This window comes from Colletotrichum paranaense, assembly GCF_030867605.1.
Source record: "Colletotrichum paranaense strain IMI 384185 chromosome Unknown Scaffold_6.1, whole genome shotgun sequence".
Classification (NCBI taxonomy): Eukaryota; Fungi; Ascomycota; class Sordariomycetes; order Glomerellales; family Glomerellaceae; genus Colletotrichum; species Colletotrichum paranaense.
Genome location: NW_026848964.1, coordinates 559,523 through 581,769, shown reverse-complemented (window position 1 = coordinate 581,769; position 22,247 = coordinate 559,523). Strand labels below are relative to the sequence as shown.

The 22,247-nt window shown below is 50.6% G+C and overlaps 10 protein-coding genes across 10 annotated transcripts; 6 read left to right on the top strand and 4 right to left on the bottom strand.

The window, feature by feature from the left end:
- Nucleotides 1-408: 408 nt before the first annotated feature.
- On the bottom strand, nucleotides 409-570 carry CPAR01_07804 (uncharacterized protein; the record flags this gene model as incomplete). The annotated part of the gene is made up of 1 exon (XM_060492073.1): nucleotides 409-570. The coding sequence occupies one exon, from the start codon at nucleotides 568-570 to the stop codon at nucleotides 409-411; it is 162 nt and encodes a 53-aa protein (XP_060348443.1).
- A 1,769-nt stretch (nucleotides 571-2,339) lies between these two features.
- Nucleotides 2,340-3,587, bottom strand: CPAR01_07803 (uncharacterized protein; the record flags this gene model as incomplete). Its single annotated transcript, XM_060492072.1, has 1 exon — nucleotides 2,340-3,587. One exon carries the CDS (start codon nucleotides 3,585-3,587, stop codon nucleotides 2,340-2,342), a length of 1,248 nt encoding a protein of 415 aa, XP_060348442.1.
- Nucleotides 3,588-4,407: 820 nt separating this feature from the next.
- CPAR01_07802 (uncharacterized protein) lies at nucleotides 4,408-5,255 on the top strand (the record flags this gene model as incomplete). Its single annotated transcript, XM_060492071.1, has 2 exons — nucleotides 4,408-4,843; nucleotides 4,936-5,255. The coding sequence occupies 2 exons, from the start codon at nucleotides 4,408-4,410 to the stop codon at nucleotides 5,253-5,255; spliced, it is 756 nt and encodes a 251-aa protein (XP_060348441.1).
- A 1,447-nt stretch (nucleotides 5,256-6,702) lies between these two features.
- CPAR01_07801 (uncharacterized protein) lies at nucleotides 6,703-7,076 on the top strand (the record flags this gene model as incomplete). The annotated part of the gene is made up of 3 exons (XM_060492070.1): nucleotides 6,703-6,870; nucleotides 6,941-7,006; nucleotides 7,068-7,076. The coding sequence occupies 3 exons, from the start codon at nucleotides 6,703-6,705 to the stop codon at nucleotides 7,074-7,076; spliced, it is 243 nt and encodes an 80-aa protein (XP_060348440.1).
- Nucleotides 7,077-8,485: 1,409 nt separating this feature from the next.
- Nucleotides 8,486-9,796, top strand: CPAR01_07800 (dihydroflavonol-4-reductase; the record flags this gene model as incomplete). The annotated part of the gene is made up of 6 exons (XM_060492069.1): nucleotides 8,486-8,559; nucleotides 8,617-8,911; nucleotides 8,965-9,097; nucleotides 9,159-9,361; nucleotides 9,416-9,605; nucleotides 9,663-9,796. The coding sequence occupies 6 exons, from the start codon at nucleotides 8,486-8,488 to the stop codon at nucleotides 9,794-9,796; spliced, it is 1,029 nt and encodes a 342-aa protein (XP_060348439.1).
- Nucleotides 9,797-11,692: 1,896 nt separating this feature from the next.
- CPAR01_07799 (uncharacterized protein) lies at nucleotides 11,693-12,797 on the top strand (the record flags this gene model as incomplete). The annotated part of the gene is made up of 3 exons (XM_060492068.1): nucleotides 11,693-11,995; nucleotides 12,060-12,301; nucleotides 12,356-12,797. 3 exons carry the CDS (start codon nucleotides 11,693-11,695, stop codon nucleotides 12,795-12,797), a joined length of 987 nt encoding a protein of 328 aa, XP_060348438.1.
- Nucleotides 12,798-13,518: 721 nt separating this feature from the next.
- Nucleotides 13,519-14,886, bottom strand: CPAR01_07798 (oxidoreductase; the record flags this gene model as incomplete). The annotated part of the gene is made up of 1 exon (XM_060492067.1): nucleotides 13,519-14,886. One exon carries the CDS (start codon nucleotides 14,884-14,886, stop codon nucleotides 13,519-13,521), a length of 1,368 nt encoding a protein of 455 aa, XP_060348437.1.
- A 593-nt stretch (nucleotides 14,887-15,479) lies between these two features.
- CPAR01_07797 (fructose-bisphosphate aldolase) lies at nucleotides 15,480-16,346 on the top strand (the record flags this gene model as incomplete). Its single annotated transcript, XM_060492066.1, has 1 exon — nucleotides 15,480-16,346. One exon carries the CDS (start codon nucleotides 15,480-15,482, stop codon nucleotides 16,344-16,346), a length of 867 nt encoding a protein of 288 aa, XP_060348436.1.
- Nucleotides 16,347-16,567: 221 nt separating this feature from the next.
- On the bottom strand, nucleotides 16,568-17,911 carry CPAR01_07796 (uncharacterized protein; the record flags this gene model as incomplete). The annotated part of the gene is made up of 2 exons (XM_060492065.1): nucleotides 16,568-17,812; nucleotides 17,885-17,911. The coding sequence occupies 2 exons, from the start codon at nucleotides 17,909-17,911 to the stop codon at nucleotides 16,568-16,570; spliced, it is 1,272 nt and encodes a 423-aa protein (XP_060348435.1).
- Nucleotides 17,912-18,790: 879 nt separating this feature from the next.
- On the top strand, nucleotides 18,791-22,227 carry CPAR01_07795 (uncharacterized protein; the record flags this gene model as incomplete). Its single annotated transcript, XM_060492064.1, has 2 exons — nucleotides 18,791-20,590; nucleotides 21,463-22,227. The coding sequence occupies 2 exons, from the start codon at nucleotides 18,791-18,793 to the stop codon at nucleotides 22,225-22,227; spliced, it is 2,565 nt and encodes an 854-aa protein (XP_060348434.1).
- Nucleotides 22,228-22,247: the final 20 nt, after the last annotated feature.

The window sequence follows — 22,247 nt, the reverse complement described above, 5'->3', positions numbered from 1 at the left end:
TTCAATAGTAGTTCAGAAGCGCGTCGGTTGGAATATTAAAGGTTCATCTCGAAGAAGCCGCGACATGGCACGGGCTATTCATATACAGATTTGGATTCAGAGTATCCGAGCTTTGGTCCGAGCGGGGGAACACTTCAGAAGCTTAACAACAAGCAGCAATGCTGATTGAACTTTTGAAGAGACGTCGCCGTGTGATTGGAGTAACGTCGAGTGTGCCATCAAGAAGGGTACGGGACCGGGGTTGATCCCCTTATTTCGATGCAACCTGGGGGGGTTACGCTGTTATTGATTAGCGCGACGACGTCGGTGTGGGAGAGGAGGGGTCGGCAGATACGACTACTGCAAAACCTCGACTGTTACATGAAAACCTTCTTACAATAAAGTTTCTTGTCGGGGACGGCAGCCGCTCTAGTTGACTGATAGTTTCACTGGGTTTCTTGGTTCGGCTGGAAATGGGATCGTATGGCCTGCATGGTGTTCCATTGGACGATGTTGCGTTGACAGTTGTCCGCTTTTGATCAAATTCACCATGAAAGTTGGATAGAATTCGACTTCTATGGGCTGTGTCATCCCGTTTCTCCCGAGGTGCAGATTGCGTATTTGCCAGATGAGTGATTAGTTTTCGCTGTCTACACCGTATCGCTGATGTAAGAGGGGAAGTTCTATCAACCACAGACAAGAAAGGCCGCTTCTGTTGACTGATTCAGTCTTTCATATGCCAACGGCAACCTGATTTATGCGAATGTGCTAGGAATTCTTGGAGATAATCTTGTACAGTCTTCTAACATAGTCTTTCGGCAAGGATTTGGCGTAGACCTAGCTGACTGCCGTTGCTCTAAGAAAGTGGACACCTTGGCTCAAAGAAATCTTACTAGGACCAGCCTTGCTGATACTCCAACTAGTTTGGCTGTGCAACTAGTATCGGTCGCCAGTACGTTTCAATGAGAATGGGATCTCTGCTTCAAACCTGCCGGGTGCTAAGAAGGCCAAGTCGGTGGAGCTAGAGGTTTGCCAGAAATTGACTTCCCTTGCCAACAACGCATTGAGCAGCTTCATATATTCCAAAATTCTCGCCCTATGACATAGTTTTGTCGACCAAAAGAGGCGCCGGTGGTCCTCGGCAGATCTGTCTCTATTTGGCCTGTCTGACCACCTCCTTGGCCAACTTGTTGACTGCAAGCACCATGAACTCGCGTTGTCAGAGATCAAAATGAATGGAGTAACAGAAGAAGTGGTGCAATTACCTTTCCGTAGATACCAATAATGTTATCAGCTGCAGTACCATGGGTACTTGTTGTCGCAGGGGTGGCTGTCCGATTAGGTAGTGTCAGGTGTCCCAGGACATCAGAGCAGCTCCCCAGTTTTGTGGGAGTCTACACGTGTTCTACTGAAGCTTAATTTTCTATAGACACAAAGAAACTGGTCAAATCATATCAAATAGCATTCATCTCAATGCATGCCTTTGGTGTGTGACAAAGGACTCTTGCACTCGAATACGACTACAGGATATTGATAGAGAAGATGACGGAGAAGATATGGCATGTAGCTATTTGCCTATGACGGTCTTGAGCCAGACCGGAAAATATAAGACATCATCATATTCTACAGGATCATCAATCGAAGCACCTAGCGATGGTAATGGTGACAAACAAAGGGGAATACAGCTTGTATTGCGCATTCTGCCAAAAATGCATTACGACTATGCAACGTTAATATTATCGGGCAGGCAGTATGGTGGGGCTGTAAGACGGTCATTATTATGGCAAGAGACGGAAGCTGAGGAAGCGACTCCTCGATGGCCAGGAGGGGGTACTTAATTGCAAAAGGGAGCGAGAATTTCAACATTGGCCTCAGTTTTCGACGGGATGCTTTGAGGTACGCCGGGAGCAGATCCAGCGCTGAGTGCGGCGAGGGTGAGTTAATTCCAGCCAAGCCTTTCTTTTTTGTGATATTAACATATTCACTCCAAAAGATACCTGTCCATTTACTTTTGTTTGGCTGACTGAGGGTGTACCTCCCAGTGAACCTTTGTTCGGCATCCGGTGATTCACGGCGGTGGAGCAAATTCCATCCGGTCTCCCGGCCCCACTGCACGATCTCGCCCCGCCGGCAGGCCAGGTACCTCGCGCCTTCCTGGTCAGGTGACAGGGCATTTAGTCAAGTGGTAAAGCTGAGCATTGAAGAGTTGAATGTTGATTCATATTATTGTAGGGGTCTGGGGTTCAAGACTACTTCTCGTAGAGCCTTTTTTTCTTTTGAGATATTAAGTTACTCTAATCCGGGTCTTCGACTTGCCTCCGGGGCCCCGAATAGACACGCCGATTATGTAACGGCCACTTCTACTCATTGAAGTCAACGTAACTCCTCTGCTTCTTCTTGCCAGAAGATCTTGGTGGTATAGACACAGCTGCCAATGCCTTCGGTGGACCCTGGAGAACAGGAGGGCATGCCAACCTCTTCTTCCCTTCCAGTTCGACCGCCTCGATGAAGGTCGTAGCCAATGCGTCGTCCTTCAAGATCTTTGATGAGGTTGCCAGATACACCTGCTTGAATTTGTGCCACAGCTTTGCCTCAGTAGTGTGCGAGTCTTCCTCCACTGTTGGCCTGGGATAATACGGATCATTGTCCCAGAACCCTCTGACTGCCTTTCCTACTCCTTTGTTGTCCATTGTGATTTCTCCAACCTGATTGAAGTCTAGAAGCCATACATTCACAGCCTTTTGCTGAGATTCAGATCCTTTGCTTGGTTCCCGGGTGGTTTTGACTGATGCCCATTCCGCAGTTCGACTTCTTGGTTTTGGCGATGAGGCGAGGACGAACTCAACGTCGAACGCATCGTGCTGGGTTTCCCAGTGCATGACTGCCAATGCTTCTGCCATGGGTGCCACATATTGAAGTGGATCGATGTTGAGAATCTCCATCTTGTCCAAGGTCATTTCGAAGTTACGCAGCTCGAATCTTCCCTCGACTCTGGTGTTCTGTCGACGCCGGCCCAGGTACAATCGAGCAAGGCAGTTGTTGTTTCTTCGAATAACACGAGCTGCCACTCTCTGCTCCTCAGGACAGAAAACTTCGATGAGGGCTCTGCGAACCTCCATAGGTAGTGCTGGGATTCTCTCAGAAACGAGGACTGCCATGTTCCTGCTGATGAGGGTTCGATCATCTGGCAGCTTGCCCGACTCCCTGTGTTCATTATACCAGTGGCCAAGCTGTTCAGGTCTGACGAAGTCAGCTGGACGGGGGATGAAGACTTGTACGCCCATGTGGAGGCCGGCGGCATAGACTTTCTGATGCGCGACATAGTCGACCAGTAATTCTGGAAACTTTCTCAGCTCTTTTGCCTGTTTGATGACTTGACCTGTGCTCCCAAAATCATATATGGTAGCGCAGAATCCTTCGCCGATGTGTTCAAGTTCTGCGGTTCGTCGCTCAGTAACCTGGCCTTCTTGCAGTCTCAGAAGTGAATCGGAATCAAGTTGTGTTGAAAGTGACAGGTATGAAGACAACATCTCAACTGCTTCTTGACTTTTGGTGTGACTAATAGTCGCATGTGTCCGTTCATCTTTGCTCTTTGTCGGGCTATCCATGATGGAGTGGTGGATTCGATCAAAGTCAACTGAGAGCAGCGGTGGCTAATTTTCGAGGTTGTGAGGTAGAATAATTAATGGAGCTGATGGGCCTGACCTGCCAAATGATTTTTTTGAGAAGGAAGCACTTATTTATATACGTATGTTTGTAAAGAATCGGAGATAGAAACACGTAGCATCAAAGATGTGGCGTTAGCAGTCCTGAGGTAGCTTCGAACCTTGTCTGCAAAGCCCTACATCAAGGTTCTCAAGCAAATGTTCCAAGTATCCTTAGCTAGTCAGAAGACAGACAGTCAAGGTTCTCAAGACATAGTCTCAACTGCAAGACTGGACACTGCCGCGTTGAAAGTCTAAATGGGATACGTGAGCGGTCCCGGGTCCCGACGATTTGTGACCTTTCTTAACCCATCACGAAATGTTGTTTAGACAACTCATGAATATTGAAGCCGGAAGTTGTTCTGGTCAGTAAGAGAATTTCACTTGCAACATGACTGCAGCTCGCACGTGATCCATCTTAGTTGAGAAGGTCCGTCTAGAGTCTGGAAGACTCCTCCGGCCGTGCGGATATTCGGCCGGTGAGTCACCCGGTATGCTCCACAACCCGGTTCCGGACCAATCTGCACTCGAAACGGCAGGAGCGGCCAACCGTAAAGTGATTGGCGCGATAAAACTCCGCGACACTAAGCATTTTGGTCGTGCGTGAGCCTCACGCCTTACATAAAGCCCCAACATCAGCACGCGTTAAAAGGCCCGAGAGTCCTCAACAGGAAACTCCCAGGTTGCGTCTTGTTCGATCAGGGACTGTGCCGCGCTTATCTCGATGACACCAGAAACTTCAATGCACGTCCGGCCAGCGACCACGATAGACGCAGATGCCATCGCTGCCGTACATTATGCAGCCCTAGAGCAATTTCACGACTTCTATGGAGCTTTCTTCGAGCGCCATCCGAGGGAAATCCTCCCACTTTCAACGCGACTCGCTTTGAAGAATCCCAAAAACCACTTCCTGGTTGTTGTCGCATCCGACACAGATGCCGTCGTGGGTTTCGTTAGATACCACGTCGTCGATGCGATGGAGCCGCCTGCTGCAACCACAGTGGAGAAGCCCACGGAAAGTGCGGATACCGAACCTACCGTGCCGTCCATTTTCGCAATTAAACCTCACATGAAAGATCTGTGGGAGCGCTTCGGCCACCCAAGGGAGGAAGAGATGGATGAATGTTACGAAAAGGCAGTAGATGGACGGAAACATAATTGTAGGCACTACGGAATGAGCACCGGCCAGGACATGATCCGGCCGCTAACCTGTTGTTGACGAGAGTGACGAGAGTGCTGACATCGGTGCCAGATGTGAAGAACATAATGGTTGACCCTCATCATCAAAGAAAGGGCATTGGAGCAAAGTTGCTCCAGTCAGTCATCGACATCAGCGATGCTGAGAAGATTCCGACTTTCCTTGTTGCTTCGGCTGAAGGATATGGACTGTACAAGAAGTTGGGGTTTGAGGACCTTGGAACCTGGACCATCGATAACGACTACTGGTCTAAGGAGATTGCCCGACATGAGGACGAGCTTGGAATCATGGGCAATGAGGGCTTGGCGCAAACGTATCGGGGGAAACATGAGGTTGAGAAGTACATGATGAGATGGATCATTGAGAAGCAATGATCCGGTAGCCCTCTCCGCCACCTTCATAAGGTTGGAACGCGAACCAAGTATAGATTGGCGCTAATCTAAGTATTTGAGACTGGCAAGCGAATAATCCTGTTCCGCCTAAAAATGTAATACAATTGGTAGTATGGTCCTGGCAGTCTTTGCCCAGGATTGTGAAAGATGCACAGCCTTATCTACCACCGGGCTTTCGATCGATGAGAAGGACTGTGTTCTGCTGATTTCTCGCCTTTCAAGGTACTTAGTCTTGCCTCTAAATAAGCTAGCATTTCCTTCGCTAGGTGAGTTGCGCTGCTGGTATAGCTGTAGCTGTAGGCGGTCTACCTCTTCTGCTTGGCGCAGACCTGGATGCTTGCGAGAACAATCTCTGAGCTCTAGATGGCAGGTGATGGCTTCCAATATCGAGTAACAGTCTATGACCCAAACCTAATCCTTCTCGCTATTTCCATCATTACGTTGGAGTCACTTGATGTCCCGTGAGTCGTGAAATAAACGAATACATGAAAGTGGTCCTTGCGGGCTTTCTGACTCAATGGTCGAATTGGACTTCCACACTCCGGCGATAGTAGGGTTAGAAAATCACGGCTCAAGAGGCTAACAGTATAGTATTATGGTGTAATTAACAGAAAATACAGATCTGCGGAGCGATAACATGCCAGAATGAGGGGACCTTCACAATCCAAATCCGAGTTGGAGCCGGTAGCGACGGCTTTTTGCGGGAATCCGAGACCGAAGCTTCCAAACCCACCATGAGTAGGGTATTCCACGCGTTGCGACTGCGTTGCGACTCGTACGCAGCGATTTTCTCCCCTGTTTCACTTGTCGACACTTTCGTTGTGAATATAGGCACTGTAAATATATTACTACAACAATTACAGAGCCCGAACAACTTAACTTTATTCACTTAGATGAAGGGCAAGGCTTAGCGACACTGGTTCGCCCCGCGATCATTTCCACGATTCGACCTATTTCCAGGATTAGCCCTCTCGGTCGGGATGAACTCGCCGTATTGCGGCCACACTTACTAAAAAGCAAAAGGCGGGGGAAGTACGCGCTGAAGACCTCTCACACGCCTAGGCTTAGCCAAACCATCGCAAAAACATGGGAGGCCCGTCGCTCTAGCCCCACCAGTGCGAGTCATGCCTCCCGGAATACCCTACCGCCTCGACTAGAAGCGGCAGTGAAAAGGAGCTATCCGTACTCCGTACATCATTCAGTATGCTTCCCCCGTGAAACTAGGGACATGAGGCTCATGAGTTATACTTTGCGATCTTCGTGATGACTTAGATTGCTACTCCTCTTGGCATTCCGAGGTCGCCTTGGGCTTTTCAGCTCACGTCCAAGTACACATATTTAAGAGGATACTTACTCCCATTGAAGGGCCTCTTTCACTCCAGCCCATTATCAGAAACCATTGAATTACATCACGGTCATTATCGCAGCCATGCAGTTCCTCAACGCAGTCCTCGTCTTTGCCTCGTTGGCAGTTGCTGCTCCCGCCGTGGATGTGGCCGCCGCCCCTATTGAGGCGAGAGCGGCTCCTAGCCCGTGCTACTCGAACCAGAAGTTGACCTGGAACACGGGCCAAATCCCCGGTAGCGGTGGATGGATTGTACGCAAGGCTTCCAGTCCCCTATAGGAGCTACCACGCGGGCCCTATACTAATGACTCCATTATTCCAGTGCTACGAAACCCCCTCAGGCCCTTGCACTAAGTACTCGTGGAAGACTGACCTTCCCTACTACAGCGTAAGAACACTTTCGCCTTTGTGACTTACCGTAACGGCCGCTAACTTTGGACGCTTCTTAGTGCACCTAAGCTGATTGCCCACTACCCTCTGTGGCGAAATGGGTGGTCAACCCGGGATCCCCTGATCGCATCTTGAGTTTGTAAATACTAGATACCAAATGGTGCTCAGATTCCACTCTAAGGTGTCACGCCGCGTTCACTATATTGTACAAATATTTTCAGGGGAGCCACGATGGATGGCGTGGAGATGCCCAACCCGTATAGCATTATATAAGCGATATATTCACCTGTTATCCCACGGTGCAAGCCTTCTCACCGACATATTTAGCCATTAGAAACACCTCAGAAGTACAAGAGCACTATCGTAGGAGCTGCTTTTTCGCTACCTTAGTTGATGAGCATCGACGAGTACATGTATTGCTTCATTGCGTTGAGCCCCCTGAAACATCCTAGTAGCAAACTTACGAACTGATCTTTGTCTCTTGCTAAGAAGATCCACAGCGCGCCGCAATCTTCGGGGGCAGTTGGATGTAGGAGGGTAACAAGTATCGCCGCATCGCACATCGCACGAGGCAGACTGCGCTGGATCAGGCCTGGGCACGATGACGGTACCGGAAGTCCCAGATAATGCTGTACAGACCGAGCACTTCTGTCGACTTCTAGGATAACTTTTAGAAAGTGAACTTCTCTTAGTCACCATGGGACATCTGCGGACGATGCTTGTGTCGACTCCGTACATATCGGGGTTTTCTGGACAATCGCGCGACGTAGAAAGGATAAACTCCAGTTGCATCTTGCTCCTAGATTGATGAAGCAATATTTCTGCTCATGTCGAACCTTCATCATGGCAACCCCACGAGGCAAATTTCCAGTCCCTGAAAGTGTCCAGCAAGAGATAAACTTGATACATGATACATAAAATAAAACTTTTAGCTCAATGCATAGTATTGGTAGAGACGACAGAAGCATGTCAGGATTGTAAATAGGGGGATGGCAAGATCTTCATTATGGCCGCCGCAATCTGACTCAACAGCCAAGAGATTTGTCCACCTTACTGTTGCAGACGCTAACGTACTTTAGATAGTGAAGATGGCGGATGTCTTTGTACGATGGCAGTAATTAGAAACAGGCCCGGGCAACGGAAGCAGCCGGTTAAGGTAGGCTAGAGTGCGGGTAGCTCCGTCCCTGTCCTCATTCTGGACACCTTGTCCGGGCTTGCCCCTCCAAGACTGGACCCATGATCCGGATGTAAAGAGTTTCGCCGTCGCTGCAACCCGGTAGTCGGTGATAACCACCATGGAGATAATCAAATCCGCGTTTCTCCTCAGATATCGATCCTGAGTCTACTGGATGGATAAAGATCAGGTGGCTGAGAGTCATTGCTATAAAATGAGCCTCTCATATGTCATGGCTCTTAAACGCCACCACTTATCTTTATTATAGCTAACTTTACACCGACCCCGAACTATCACAAAATAATGGCACATGTGCTCCTTACCGGTGGCAGCGGCTTCATAGCTTTGCACATAATCAAGGTGCTACTGGAGCAAGGGTAGACTCTCTTCCAGGCACTCGCGCGATAGGTCAGCTCTCACTGACATACGACCAGCCACTCAGTAATCACAACTGTGCGAAGCCAGGCCAAGGCAGATATAATCAGTCAATCATTCTCTGGATATTCGCCCGATAAGTTGGGCTTTGTCTTCGTCCCCGACGTTGGACAACTTGGGGCCTTTGACGAGGCCGTCCGGTCTGATCCCCCTTTCGACGCAGTCATACACACTGCGAGCCCCGTGACATACGAAGTCAAAAACATCCAGGCAGACTTGATCAACCCAGCTATTAATGGGACCACCAATATTCTTCAAGCTATCAAGGCGGGGGCTCCGACGGTCAAGCGAGTGGTATGGACCAACTCTTTTTCAGGCAAGTTGCAATAGCGGCTAATTCGTCTTAGGTGATCACGGGGTCCTTTGTCTCTATGTTGGATATGTCAAAAGGTCTCCGGCCCGGTCATACGTACGACGAGACAGACTGGAGCCCCATCACAGCTGAGGAGGCACTGGCGAACCCAGCTAGCGGCTACGCAGGTAAGCGATTTCCGACCTACAGCCTACAGCCAGCACATATGCCCCTGACGAGATGCCGCAGCAAGCAAAACATTTGCAGAGAAGACGGCATGGAACTTTCAGAGTGAAGAGTCTCCGAGCTTCACGCTGTCCGTCATTTTGCCACCTCTTGTTTTCGGTCCGGCGCTGCAGCGTCTGAACAATTTGGACTCCCTTAGCGAGTCAAACCAGTTCATAAGAAGCTTTTTCAACGGATCGATGAACAACGAAATACCCGCTGCCGAGGTCTAGCTTCTCATATTACCCTGACTCACCAAGAAGTATGCTCATGTCTACTAGTATCCCGTTTTTGCCGACGTCCGTGATATAGCTTTGGCCCACGTACGGGCCATGGAAGAGCCCGAGGCCGGGAACAAACGTCTCTTCGTCGCCAACGGCCACTTTTCGAACCGTGATATCATCGGCATAATTCGCAAAAGATCTGCCAAATACCGTGTCAGTCTGCCATCGGAACATTTGCCAGGTGGTGGTAAGTGCTATGAGAACACAGGCTCCGTAATAATGACAACTACTGACAACAGCATAGAATTGCCAGAAGACGTGTTTTCTATCAACACCCAACGTTCGGTGAACATCTTAGGAATGGAATATAGGACTTTGGAGGACTGTATTGCCGACACTGTCGAATCTTTCGCGGCGGTAGAGTCGCGAGACACCTAGGCAAGGACTGAAGAGCACAAGCACACGTGGGGGAAACTGTACGAGCTCGACACAGGAAGCTGGGAGACCGGCCATAAACTTTCAGGGTCATGGTTCACTTGATGATTGGAATTTTAGATTACCAGTAATTATACTTCGAAAATTTGGGCCGCTATCATGTCTAAGCTTATTCAACCACAACGTTCAAACTGTTTCCAACAACACCCAAACGTAGAAGGTGAAACAATATATTTCCATCACTCATTCGAAAGGGAAACCCATGTTAAGCACAGGAAATCTCAACAAGCCACGAAAGCCGTTCGACAAGGTACGTCATGGATTTGAATCAGTAGAAGGCACGCAGATCCCCAGTAAAGACCGTAGGTTATGCCAACGGCTTTGCTGATGATATAATACCGAACCCGAAAGTAAAGCAATCATTTCCGAACTTAAGCTCACCGGCCGCTTCTGTCATATGCTCAGTCTATCAGATGATCCATGCATCATGTACTCTTTGACTACAGCACACGCGAAGCGGATTCCTCCGAAGCCACTCTTCTAGAACTCAATCAAAATGATGAAAACATCAACATCGCGTGATGTTTCAATCCGGGCAACGTGGATTGATTGCAGCGTCGCTCGTGCATTTTCTTAAAAAGAGCCTCTGGCTGTTTTCTGCCTCCACGTTGCAAGCAATCCTGATTCATTCGTGTTCTCGGGCCGAACCGTGCAGATGGACAGACACTCAAGTCGGGGGACTAAACGGGGATGAATTGCAAACACACATAGCGTCATGCACACATGGCTCGATTTACAGGCCATTAAAAATCTTGCATAGTGTTCCTGTGATCCCATTCGCTCTTATCCAGATCATCTCGTATGGCGAAACTTGAGCGCATGCGGCTATGTCTGTGAGCTATCAGTGGGCATCATCCACCTATTCGGCTTCCTGCCGACTTTCAGGACACTAAAAGCTCAGAATTGTGATGATTTTAAAACTTAGTTAAGATTTCTATGGCTAGTACTTTACTTGAGTCGTCCCGAGAAGGCCTCTTAAAGGCATTTGTCCGGTACTATGAAGCTCGGAACATCCTCAGTCAGAACGATGGACAGACATACTTTCCCAATGAAAGAGGCAGCCTCCCTACAACCTGGCAACAAAGAAGTAACATACGGGCTAGACGCAAATGTGCAATTACCAACCCCAATGGTAATGCTTCCACCTCGGTCGATACTCTGCCCTTAGTCATCTGGATGCTAGGATTTGGTAGACGGCCTGTAGGAACTGAAATATAATCAAGATGTCGCGAAAATGGTTTTCAAGGCCCTCAGTCGCAAGCTCTTTGATCATCAATTGAAATTCCCCAAAATGAAAGAGTCAAACCGTGCGGTCAAGTCGGGAAGCCTTCCCCGATGTCTTGGCTCAGGAGATGGCTTTAATGGTGGCTTGGACACCACGGCGCTCCCGAACAGTTCGGAAGAGACCGTTGCCGCTGGAAAATCCCATTTAAATTTGCAAACTTTGATCTGAACACAACGTAAGCCAACTCATTTTCAACGGCGGCAGCACGCAAGGTACCGGTCGAGATTAATTAGCGGGAAGACTGTGCACGTCTTGATGGAAGTTGGTCTGCAAGATGGATTTGAGATGCATAGAACTATGCATGGAAGCTCATGTAGGGCGGCTCCAACGTGAGCTTACGACGTCACTCGGGCTCTCGCGGGGACATGTACATCAACTCATGATGGGGATTGAAAGCTCCCTGTGCGGCGTGCTCGTATTCGCCGAAGAATTGTTACAATATTTCGGATAAGAGAAGCTTTTCACACCGCGCGGACGAGCGGCGAGCACACCTTTGATAGAAAACCGGTCTGTCAAGTGACTTTGAGACTGGACGAACGGCCTTTAGTTCCCAAATGTCTGTGGTCGTAGAACCCAGAGCCGTGGCCCCAGCGTCCACAGTCTCGCAAAGAGGTGGTGAACTGTCACGCTATGGGCTGCCTATGAACACTGGTCTTCGAGGAGAATTGCCCAGCTCAGCAACGGCCCTCACGGAGAAGCCGGGTCCAAGTGACCGTGAGCCTTGGGACTTTGTTGAGTTCGCGAACCATTACACGGAGGCTCCGTGGGGCGGCCGGTGCTCTCTAATTGAGTTCCTCAGCCAGTTGGACCGCCGACAACCTTTGAGAGGCGTGTTGAGACGACTGATTCTGTCGTCAGTGCCGTTGCTGTTCCTTTGTGGCCGCCACAAAGTCGTAATTTGTATGCTATCTCGTCGTGAAGTATCTTGGAAGGATTTCTATAAGATCTAGACGAGCTTCCACCTCAAGTCGGTCCTTTTTTCCTCATCATCCAACACACTTCACACTCCAGCCTCTCTTGAACAACCATCCTCGGCTTCTCACTTCGACTGCGAGATACTTCAAGATGAAGATCCTCAACGCCCTTCTCACGTTGTCGGCCCTGGCGGTCAGCATCGACGCCCTTCCAGTCTCGGTGACCAAAGAGGATGCCCAGACTTTCCAGTAAGTCTATCACTCCAACACCCATTCTGTATCTTTTTACTAACATTAAGCTAGTGACATGTCTCTGCATGAAACCAGCATCATAGCCCGCCAGGCCCAGCCTCCTCCATCGGCCTTGATTCCCGACGCAACACCTGAAGACGACATGGATGAATTCGAAGAAGTGGAGGAAGTCGACGACGTCACGAATCCAGGAGAGGTCGAAGCCGAGGGCAAGAAAAAGAAGAAGAAGAAGAAGAAGAAGGGCAAGAAGAAGGGCAAGAAGGAGAAGAAGCCCGAGAAGCCGGACGCCATCCCGGCTGATGGAGCTCAACCGCCCGCTGCTGGTGCTCAACCTGCGCCCGCAGCCGGTGCCCAGCCTATTCCCGCTGCCGGTGCCGCTCCGGCCGCTGCCCCGGCCAAGGCACCAGCTCCCGGAGCACCTGCAGCCGCTGCTCCCCCACCCGCCCCAGCGCCGGCGGCTCCTCGCTCGGTTGCCAAGGCATTCATGGCCTAGTCGCATTTCATTCTTGAGAAGATTGAGTTAGTTGGAGTTTGGAGAACTGGTGCTACACTGGAAATATGGGTGCCGATAGTTGCTGGATTCAACATTAGGGCTTTTTGGTAGAGGTGTCGGGCTGTTTTCTTCTCTAGTCATGTCATACTGTTTGATACAGGATTGTCGTTTAATAATTGTACAAAAGATCCTTCTCTCAAAGCTCACCTTGCCTCACAGTAAAGCACTTTAGTCAACTACCAGCAGCCATATAAATCTACTAGTGTATGTGAGCTTTATAGTGGAACGATCATCTCAAGCGAATGGTCACCGAACATGTGAGGACTTTTCTCAAGGCTTTGAAACTCGAGGGCAAAGTTCTGCTTCGATAAAAACTTATTGCAAATTTCAAACCTGGCTAGTGACAACAGGCCCAAAGTGCAAGTTATTTTGAAAGTTTTTTTGCAGGAATCCGGAAATAACTGATTTACAATTGAGCTAGTGCAGTTGTTTGATGATCGCGCTCAGTAAAATCAAAACTCGCCAAAGTCAAACGGTGTGTTGGCAATGTCGCTCTCCAGCTCTGAGATGACTCGTGTATAAGACGGAAATGCGGATAACACTTTTCCGCGTGGAACCAGTGGCTCTATCTCGTTGCATCAACCACCGAACGCTGACGTCCAAAACATGTCCAAAGATAGGGAAATGGTGCCAAGATGTGGGCCATCTACGTAATCCCTCATTACGCCGCGGGGTTACCTCTTGCGGTCCAACCACTAACGACGGATCCAAGTGCCAAACCAGGCGCCTTTGGCCCGGCAGTCAGCAAAACACTGCGGATCAAGTTGAGAGCCTGCGTTCCGAGGAATAGCGGTAGCTTCAGTCTTTGTGCCTCATCGACCGCCTCCTGGAGGTCGCTTGATATTGTCTGAAGCAGACTTTCGTTGCCAGAGGCAGCCCAATCGTGTGTAGACCTACCGGCCGCGATGGCATCCACAATGCGCCGGCCCTCGCCGGAAAGCATTGTGCTACCGCCGGCAGCGTTAATGCAGAGCTCAAAGACCTGCTCCAAATGCAAACCAACAAAGCGTGCGAAAGCAATTGCCTCGGCTGCCGCGCAAAGATGAATGCCACGGAGAAGGTTGACGACGAGGCTTAGCTTGCCTTCTTCGGACGTGACGGTAGGCTTGACCGGTCCAACCTTTCCCGCTCCTTCGATGTATAGTCGAATGAGACTGGCATCGTCGTCCGGGCCGTAGCCTTTACCGAGGGCGGCGAAATAGGCCTGCTCCGCCGTAGAGGTCATCGGAGTGGGGAATCCGGCCCGACGCGCCTCTGAAGTAATGATGCTAGTGTCTTTGAGAATGATCGTGACCGCACTGGCAAGAGGTCCGAATTGAGCGTCCAGCATGCGTGGTAGCCGGTTCTCAAACATCCAGCTCCAACCCTCTGACTTGATGATCTTTTCGCCAGTACTTGAGAGATCCAAGCCAAGATGCGTTGCAAAGCCCAACGCTTCGCTCGACGAGAGGATTTGGTTGGCTGCGAGTACCTGATGGCACATCTTCATATTGCTTCCAGCGCCGATGCCGCCCTTGACGATATAAAGCTTCTCGGGATCCGACATAGCCTGCAATAGGTGAAGGCCCCTTCGGATAGCCTCCTCTTCTGCGCCTGCCATGATCGATAGAGTACCGGCCGCAGCTCTGGCAGCACCTCCGGACACCGGGCAATCCACCAGAGCAATGTCACCTCGATTTCTTGCAACCAGCTCTTTCTGAAGACCTTGCACGTAAGCGCATGGAACTGTCGAGCACAGCAGCACCACTGCTCCTTGTTGAAGGGCCGATAGGGCCGGAGCGTCACCTTCAAACAAGACGCCTTGCGCCTGTTCCGCTGTGGCAACCATGACAACACAGAACTCCTTGCCCGTGACAGCTTCGGCTGGACTTGTCGCTGTGAGGCCGCCTGCTGCCTTGAACTTGTTCAGAGTCGGTCCATAAACATCGAATCCTGTGACTGGATATCCAAGGCGGACAAGATGAGTCGCCATTCCAAACCCCATGGCCCCAAGACCAATGAAGGCCGTGGGCTGCTTGCTTGGGTCCATTGTGTCTTCGACGGAGGGTAATATGTTGCGTGTATGTGTTTTAGAATGTCTAAGAGTAGAGTCGAGACCAGTTCGAGGAGCCAAGGATTGCTGATGGGGGTACCGGATCTTGCAATCCGTGACCGGAGACGTGGCCCCCAAAGATTAAGTACTAGTAGGAAGAGCAGACAGATGAGTGACCACGAATGAAGGATGGCCTCGGATCCAGGTAACCCGTTGATTCGGTAGAGGTCGGTAGCTCGGGGTGACAACGGCCTTTTCCCGAACCGAGTACTGCTCCGATTTCACTCCGTAACCACGGCTCGCGCGGAAAATCGGCCCATTTCCGCCCCAATCCTAGAATCCCCCGCAATCCACATCACACATCGACAACAGTTGCGAATCTAGCTTCTCTGAGTGCTTCATCGTTGAAACTTCAACATAAAGCCGTTTCTCTACCCCCGTTATAGTGGTTGTCAACATCCTCAAGTACCTTGCCGAAGTTGAATTAAAGGACTCAACAAAGTTCGCCGATCCGACACCACTATTACCAATATAACTCACTGAACACTATCAAGCTACCCCGAGTCTCGCAAGTAACTCCAGTCTTCAAGATGGTTCGACCTCCTCTCGCCGAAAACCGAACGATGAAAATTGTGAATGCTGCAAATGAAGGCGGCTATGCAGTTGCGGGGTTCTGTTGCTACAACCTCGAAGCTGTGGTGGCATCCGTCAGAGCAGCAGAAGCGACCTCTTCGCCCGCAGTCGTGCAGCTCTTCCCGTGGGCAATGGAGTACGCAGGTAGTGCGCTTGTCAAAGCCGCAGCAGAACTCTGCCACAGTGCCTCAGTCCCCGTATCACTGCATCTCGATCACTGTCAGACACCAGAGCTGGTTCGCCGTGCTGCGGACATCCCCGACGGCTTTGACAGTATCATGGTCGACATGAGCCACTACGAGAAGGAAGAGAACCTCGCTCTTACTCGAGAGCTGGTTGATTACTGCCACCAACGCGGTATCGCGACGGAGGCAGAGCCTGGGCGAATCGAGGGCGGCGAAGACGGTGTGGCTGAGACGATAGATCTTGAAGGTGTTCTCACTACACCAGAGCAAGCTGAAGAGTTTGTTGCGACTGGGATTGAGATGCTGGCACCCGCTTTCGGCAACGTTCATGGCGAATATGGTCCGCGAGGGATCAAGCTGGAGTATGACCGGCTCGAAAATACCAACAAGGCTGTCGGAGATCGGGTTAGGCTCATCCTTCACGGGGCGGATCCATTTACGGAGGAGATTTACAATCGCTGCATCAAAGCTGGAGTGACAAAGATCAACATCAACAAGGGAATCAATAATCACTATGTTCCGACACAAGAAACAGCAAGAGGTCGCCCGATTACGGCGACGATTGAAGCTGGTACAAAGGAAATGCAGAAGGCGTGCGAAACTTACATGCATTGGTTTGGCTCAGCAGGAAAAGCATGAAGAAGTTATCGGACTACCTCCCTCAGAGGTATCAACATGATGTGTTCTCTGTCATCGTATTATGAGGGTAATGCCACTCTAAGGGCTTTATTCAACATGATAGTATTCAAACAACATATTTGCGACCAAAAGTAAGTCAAAACTTATTACAGTGACATGAGGTATCCATACAACCCATCATAACGAACTCAAACACGCAATCGGCGTCTCCAATTTCTGCATCAAAACTGTTCCTCTTCGACATCATAAGCTAGAGGCTTCTGTCCGAAGCCCATCTTGTCGATACCTGTGGTCTTCGAGACCCACAATCCCCCCGAGATAGCCAACTCCATAGCTCGAAGACGCCAAGGTGCAGTTGACTTGCGCAAAGATCCATTCGACTCCGCCTTGTCCAGCATCGCCTCCGTCCTCGCCTTTCGCTTCTTCTCATATACCTGCATCGCGTCTTCTAGGCTATCAGTGTTACTCTTCAACATCTTTGAGAACAAGAAGACGTCTTCTAAAGCCATGGAAACACCCTGGCTGGCGTGGGGCGGCATCGCATGCGCAGCGTCACCGAGAACCATGCAAGGGCCCCTGGACCACGGTCTTCCCCGCGGCATCTTGTAGATCGGATAAAACTGGACAGCGTTCGTGTTGTTGATGATCTCGTGCACCATGTCCATCCAGTCAGACTTTTGACTCCCCAAGAGATCGAGAAGGGTAGCCTTGAATGTGTCTGCCGCTTCCTTTCCGCGCTCCTCCCATCCGTCACGGACATTGCCAAAAGCCGGAAGAGCAACCTCGCGGGAGAAAAACCAGTAGAGCAGATCGCGGGTTGGTGTCGTGGGGGCAATCACGAAAAGTCCGTCAGAGGTGAGCGTCGCGCTCATGGTATCGATAGACGTGGCTCTGGGGCACACCTCGTCCGGTCGCACGAGAGCGAACATGTTTGCAAAGCCGGAGTACTCGGGCACGGAGCCGGGATCAATGTAGAGTTTCCGCACGGCGGAGTGGATCCCATCGCAGCCGAGGAGAAAGTCGGCCGTATCTGCCGTCCCGTCGACGAACCGCGCGGTCACGGTGTGGCCTTGGTCTTCGATTTTCTCCACGGCTTTGCCGTAATGTATTTGGATGTCTGCTTGCTTGGCGGCGCCTAGCAGGACGTCCATTAAGTCGGTTCGTTGGACGCGCAAGTATCCGAAGCCGGTTTGCTGCTCACTCCAAGATGATAGATCCATCTCACCCATAACGCAGCCTTTCAGAGCGTATAAGACGAGCTTCGGCGTCAATGCACCTCGAGCTGCAACGTCATTGTAGAGTCCAAGGCGATCGAGCAGTCGTAGACCGTTGGAAGGAATGCCAATTGCTCCGCCGAGTGTTGTTGGCTGGCGGCGGATCTCGTAGACTACCGGCGTGATTCCATTGGCCTTTTTCAGCTGGAGCGCAGCAAGTATGCCTGCTGGGCCACCGCCGATGATGATGATCTATGCATGCTGTTGTCAGAAAATACTCCAACGGATCGGGCTGTAAGAACACGAAGATCATAAAGTAGTTACCTTTCTGATTTTCTTTACTGCAGTCATGTTGTTTATGGCTGGTAAGTTTGTGTTGTTTGGAATAGTTGCTTCTGACATTCGTCTGATGCGAGTGGTCAAGTTGCCTTTATCCCTTCCTTGGCACGCATGATAGTTCTTGTCGGCCTTTTCGCAACAAGTCCAACGCCTTCCGCAGATTCGTAAGTACACCAAATCATGCGATTGTAGATCGTTGAAGGAAACTTAATGCCGGAACCCGGGAACCAAAATGCCACCGTCCTGCCCTGTTGCCGTGTTGCACGGGACGGGTCTATATCATAGCTTCACGCCGTCGGACTTTCGCCGATCCCAAAAACTCCGATTCGGATTCCTACCTTCGGCGTTCGGACGGTCGATGTCAAGCTTTCCCAGTCAAAATCAAGTGTATGTTATGAATCTATTTCCCCTTGATATCTGACACTGAGCTGACTTTTGAGGCCTTGCTTCCGTGACTTCCATGTTAAACCTTTTGGTGCAGTAAACCAGCTATTCTAGTGGTAAGTTGCTTGCCGAGGATATACAACCATGCACGTCTTCCGTCCCCGCCCAAAATGCCCGAGGGAAATTTCAGAAAATTAGAGTCAAATGGAATGCCTATCCCAACTTCGATCGTGCTAGTCATAGCCTGCGTCAATTGTCGTGGTCATCTGGTGATGTTAGGCATCCTGGACTAAGTCTGCCTGAGGTGGCATGGGCGTTGGATCGCAGGGGCAAGCGATGCTAAGACTTAACTGTCCACTCACAGCGAAGGAAAGGCTGCAGCTTACAGTCCCCCCATCCCCGCCAGATGATTTCGTGCACGAAGCTGACACCTGCTGCATTTCCCATCTCTACATGAATCTGGCAGCCTGATTTTGCGCGAGTGAGACTCCCGTTTGGACCGTCAAGATGTCGGCCAACGATACGCAGTTTTTCAAACAATCCTTGAGGTCTGAATACTGGATCAACTTCAATGTCGACAAGAAGTTCGGTCTTGCCGGAGTTGATGAACCCGAGCTCGATAGTGAGGACAAGGAACTGGTCCGGACATGGGCATCTACTAAGGGTGCAACCAAGACAGCCCCAGGCCAAACTCGATCTTCGTCCCTGTACCGTCCCATACTCGATCCTTTCGAAATTCGCGTGCTCGAGATCTTGCCAGGCACCGGCGATGACAGATTACGTGGCCGCCTTCGTCACTGCTCACTCGAACTCGAGGCAAGGTTTGCTCTCGCTGTCGATGGATCCGCCACGCCGATAGTGTACACGGCGCTCAGCTACACATGGGGCCCAAACGTGTTCGATGAGGCAATCGAGTGCGAAGGTCACGTCAAGAATATCACAAAGTCTCTCGCGGTTGCTTTGAGGGCTTTCCGTCAAGAGGATCGCTCAGTTGTGATGTGGATAGACCAGATCTGTATCAACCAAGACGACAACGAAGAGAAGGCACAGCAGATACCCTTGATGTCGCGGATCTATCAGAATGCTATGAACACCGTCATTTGGTTGGGTGAATCAACTTCGAATTCTGCTTCCGCCATCAAGTTGCTGGAAGACGTTAGGTTGCTCTTGCAGTTTACGGAGAAGACTATTGGGCCGGACGAATTCGAGGGGCTTAATCTCCCCTCAGAAAGTTCGGAGGTTTGGGAAGCCCTGTGGGACTTTCTCTCGCGCCCGTGGTTCACGCGACTTTGGATCATTCAGGAAGTCATCCTCTCCTTTGACTCTTGGGTCGTATGCGGCAATCATATGGCTACGTGGGACGTCTTGTCATTGGCCTGTCTACATCTCTGGACCTGTGGCATCTCGAGATGGCTAGGGGAGAAGTTCAATTCTGGGAGCCGCGCACTTGACCATCAGAGGGATCTTTGTGAGTCGGTACAGCACCTCAGCAGTATGAAGTCAAGCTACCACAGTACGGCCATGCCGCTGTTCGACCTATTGATAGAGTCCAGAGAAGCCAAGTGTTACGACAATCGGGACAAGGTGTATGGTCTACTTGGTGTCTGTCAAGATCAGGACAGGTCTGCGATTAGACCAAGCTACGCAGACGAATTTCCCGCAACTCATCTCTATCGCGACATAACGATACGTCACCTGGATAACAACAAAGGCAGCTTGAGACTCGGCGTGGTCCTTACCTGCGTAGACCATGAGTCTATCGATCTGCCATCGTGGGTACCAGACTGGAGAAACCCCCGTCGAACACACTCATTGGGACACTCTACTACCACAACAACACCGTACATGGCATGCGGTCATCTTACGATCGAAATCGGCAGAGTTCATCCATCTTTGGAACGCAAAAATAAGGACGAGCTGCGGCTGTATGGTGTTTCGGTTGACGCCATCGCAAAACTCAGTACCGTATTTACGAATCCAGAGCTGAGTCTCGAAGATCCAATCACTGCCAATGGAGACTTGAAAGACATGTGCTCCTTTGCCGCGAAGCTACAAGAATATCCAGGCAACGAAACTGTCTTCTCTGCCTTCTGGCAGACACTAGTCGCCGGAAAAGATGCTACCGAAATGGCGAAGGCGCCGATAGCCTATGAGGAGATTATATCCCTTCTCCTCGACGCATCCACGGGGCTGTCCCCATCGCTTCCAGGACAGACGTACTCTGCACGACAAAGTCGGCCGGCAGGCAAGGGGAAGCTAGAGCTAGCTAATCTCAAGACACGCACAGCAGGAAAAATGTTTCAGGATGTAAGGACCTCAATGATGCATGCTATGCGGAATCGCAGGCTGTGCTTCACTGCTAAGGGTTACTTGGGGCTAGTGTCGGAGACAAGCAAGGTGGGGGACGAAATTCACATTTTGGATGGGTGCCATATTCCATACCTTCTGAGGAAAGTTGAGGGCAGGAGGCATCGACTAGTTGGAGAGTGTTACGTGCATGGGATTATGAGAGGAGAGGCTGTTCAGGATGGCCAGAGCATGGATGAGATAGTCTTGATGTGAAAAATCAATGATGATGTTGTCTGAGCTTCCTTCGTCACGATGATTGTAGACCTAGACTAGCTTATGCGCAGCAGCTGCTGCCAAAACTTGCATGCAGACAGTGGCAAGCTCGCAGGGATTGATTAAGCTTTTGTTGGCGTCGATGGTTGAGCCTGGCTTGGTTGTTGTTTCTCCCGCTGAAACTCAAAGCACCTTGCTCCTTCCCTTAGTATCCTTCCTGGTCATTCTGGTTCCTGACAACTGGTCTATCTATCATTCCAGGGCAGGAGTGAAGCAAGAGTCAAGTTACCATCAGTTGGGCTTGGAAAGGGAAGAACGTAGTTGAAAAACAGTTCTCAAGTTGGAAAGAAGCCACACGTTGAAAAGCGTTTTGCTTACATCCTTTACTGCATGCGATTGCCAACCTCATCTCGTCAAACCACCTCCACCACTCCCAACATCTTTGGAACAGCTCTTTCAGCTATCCTAACGGCAAAACACAGACTCAATTTGAATCATCAGGTCGCGCAAAAAAACATCGTGTTTCAATATGGCTGAGTCAAGAGAGGTTTGAACATCCCCAACTTTCGAAGCTCGGAGTCGCAGACATCTTGGAAGAGGTGCTAACATGCCGGCAGGAACAGGAGAATCCCATTATACTCCCTTCGATCGAGTTCTCTCCGGCTGTTAAGGTTGAGAGCTCTCCTCACGTTGTTCCCCTGTCTTCCTCTCCCCACAATCCTCCGGCCGAGGCTTCTGCAATCGACCACGCGCCATCTGAGGCCTCTCCAGTCTTTGATCAATTGGCACAGGCTTCTTCAGTCAATGCGCCTCCGGTTCATTTCCATCATCCCGGCATCCCCCCAGTCCGAGCTTTTGCTCCTCTGGACCAGAATCCTCCCCTCATAAACGCAGTGGACCGGACCCCTTCCGCTGTCAATCCTCGCCCCGTCATCGAAGCCCGGGCGTTGAATCCTCCTGCCGTGTTACCGCCGCTTCCTACTCGTCGTGGCAACGCACCTCCAACTCAACCCGGCCCTTTTATTCCTCAGATAGCCGATCCCTCTCACGTGGGCAACCCCCCTCCCCCCAATCCCGGTCCAAGGGGCCGTTTCAGCTTTCAAGGCCTGACGGACATCTGCCAGGGAATGGAGGCAGAGATCTTGTCAAATGCCCTTGGCAACACAAAGGCCAGAGGCGACGAAGGAAGCTTCAAGACGCCGTTAGAATACGCGGTCATTCGCCGAATCAAGACCACCATGATGGTGAATCGACATACCGCAGTCGCTGAACAGACTCGTATTGAGGACGACTTCAGAAAACTTTCAGGTCAAGAACAGGGCAGGCCGATTATGAAGATGAGTGGGTCGCTCAATGACATGATGAGGGGCTTTGACCGTTAGATACAGGGTATCGATGCTCT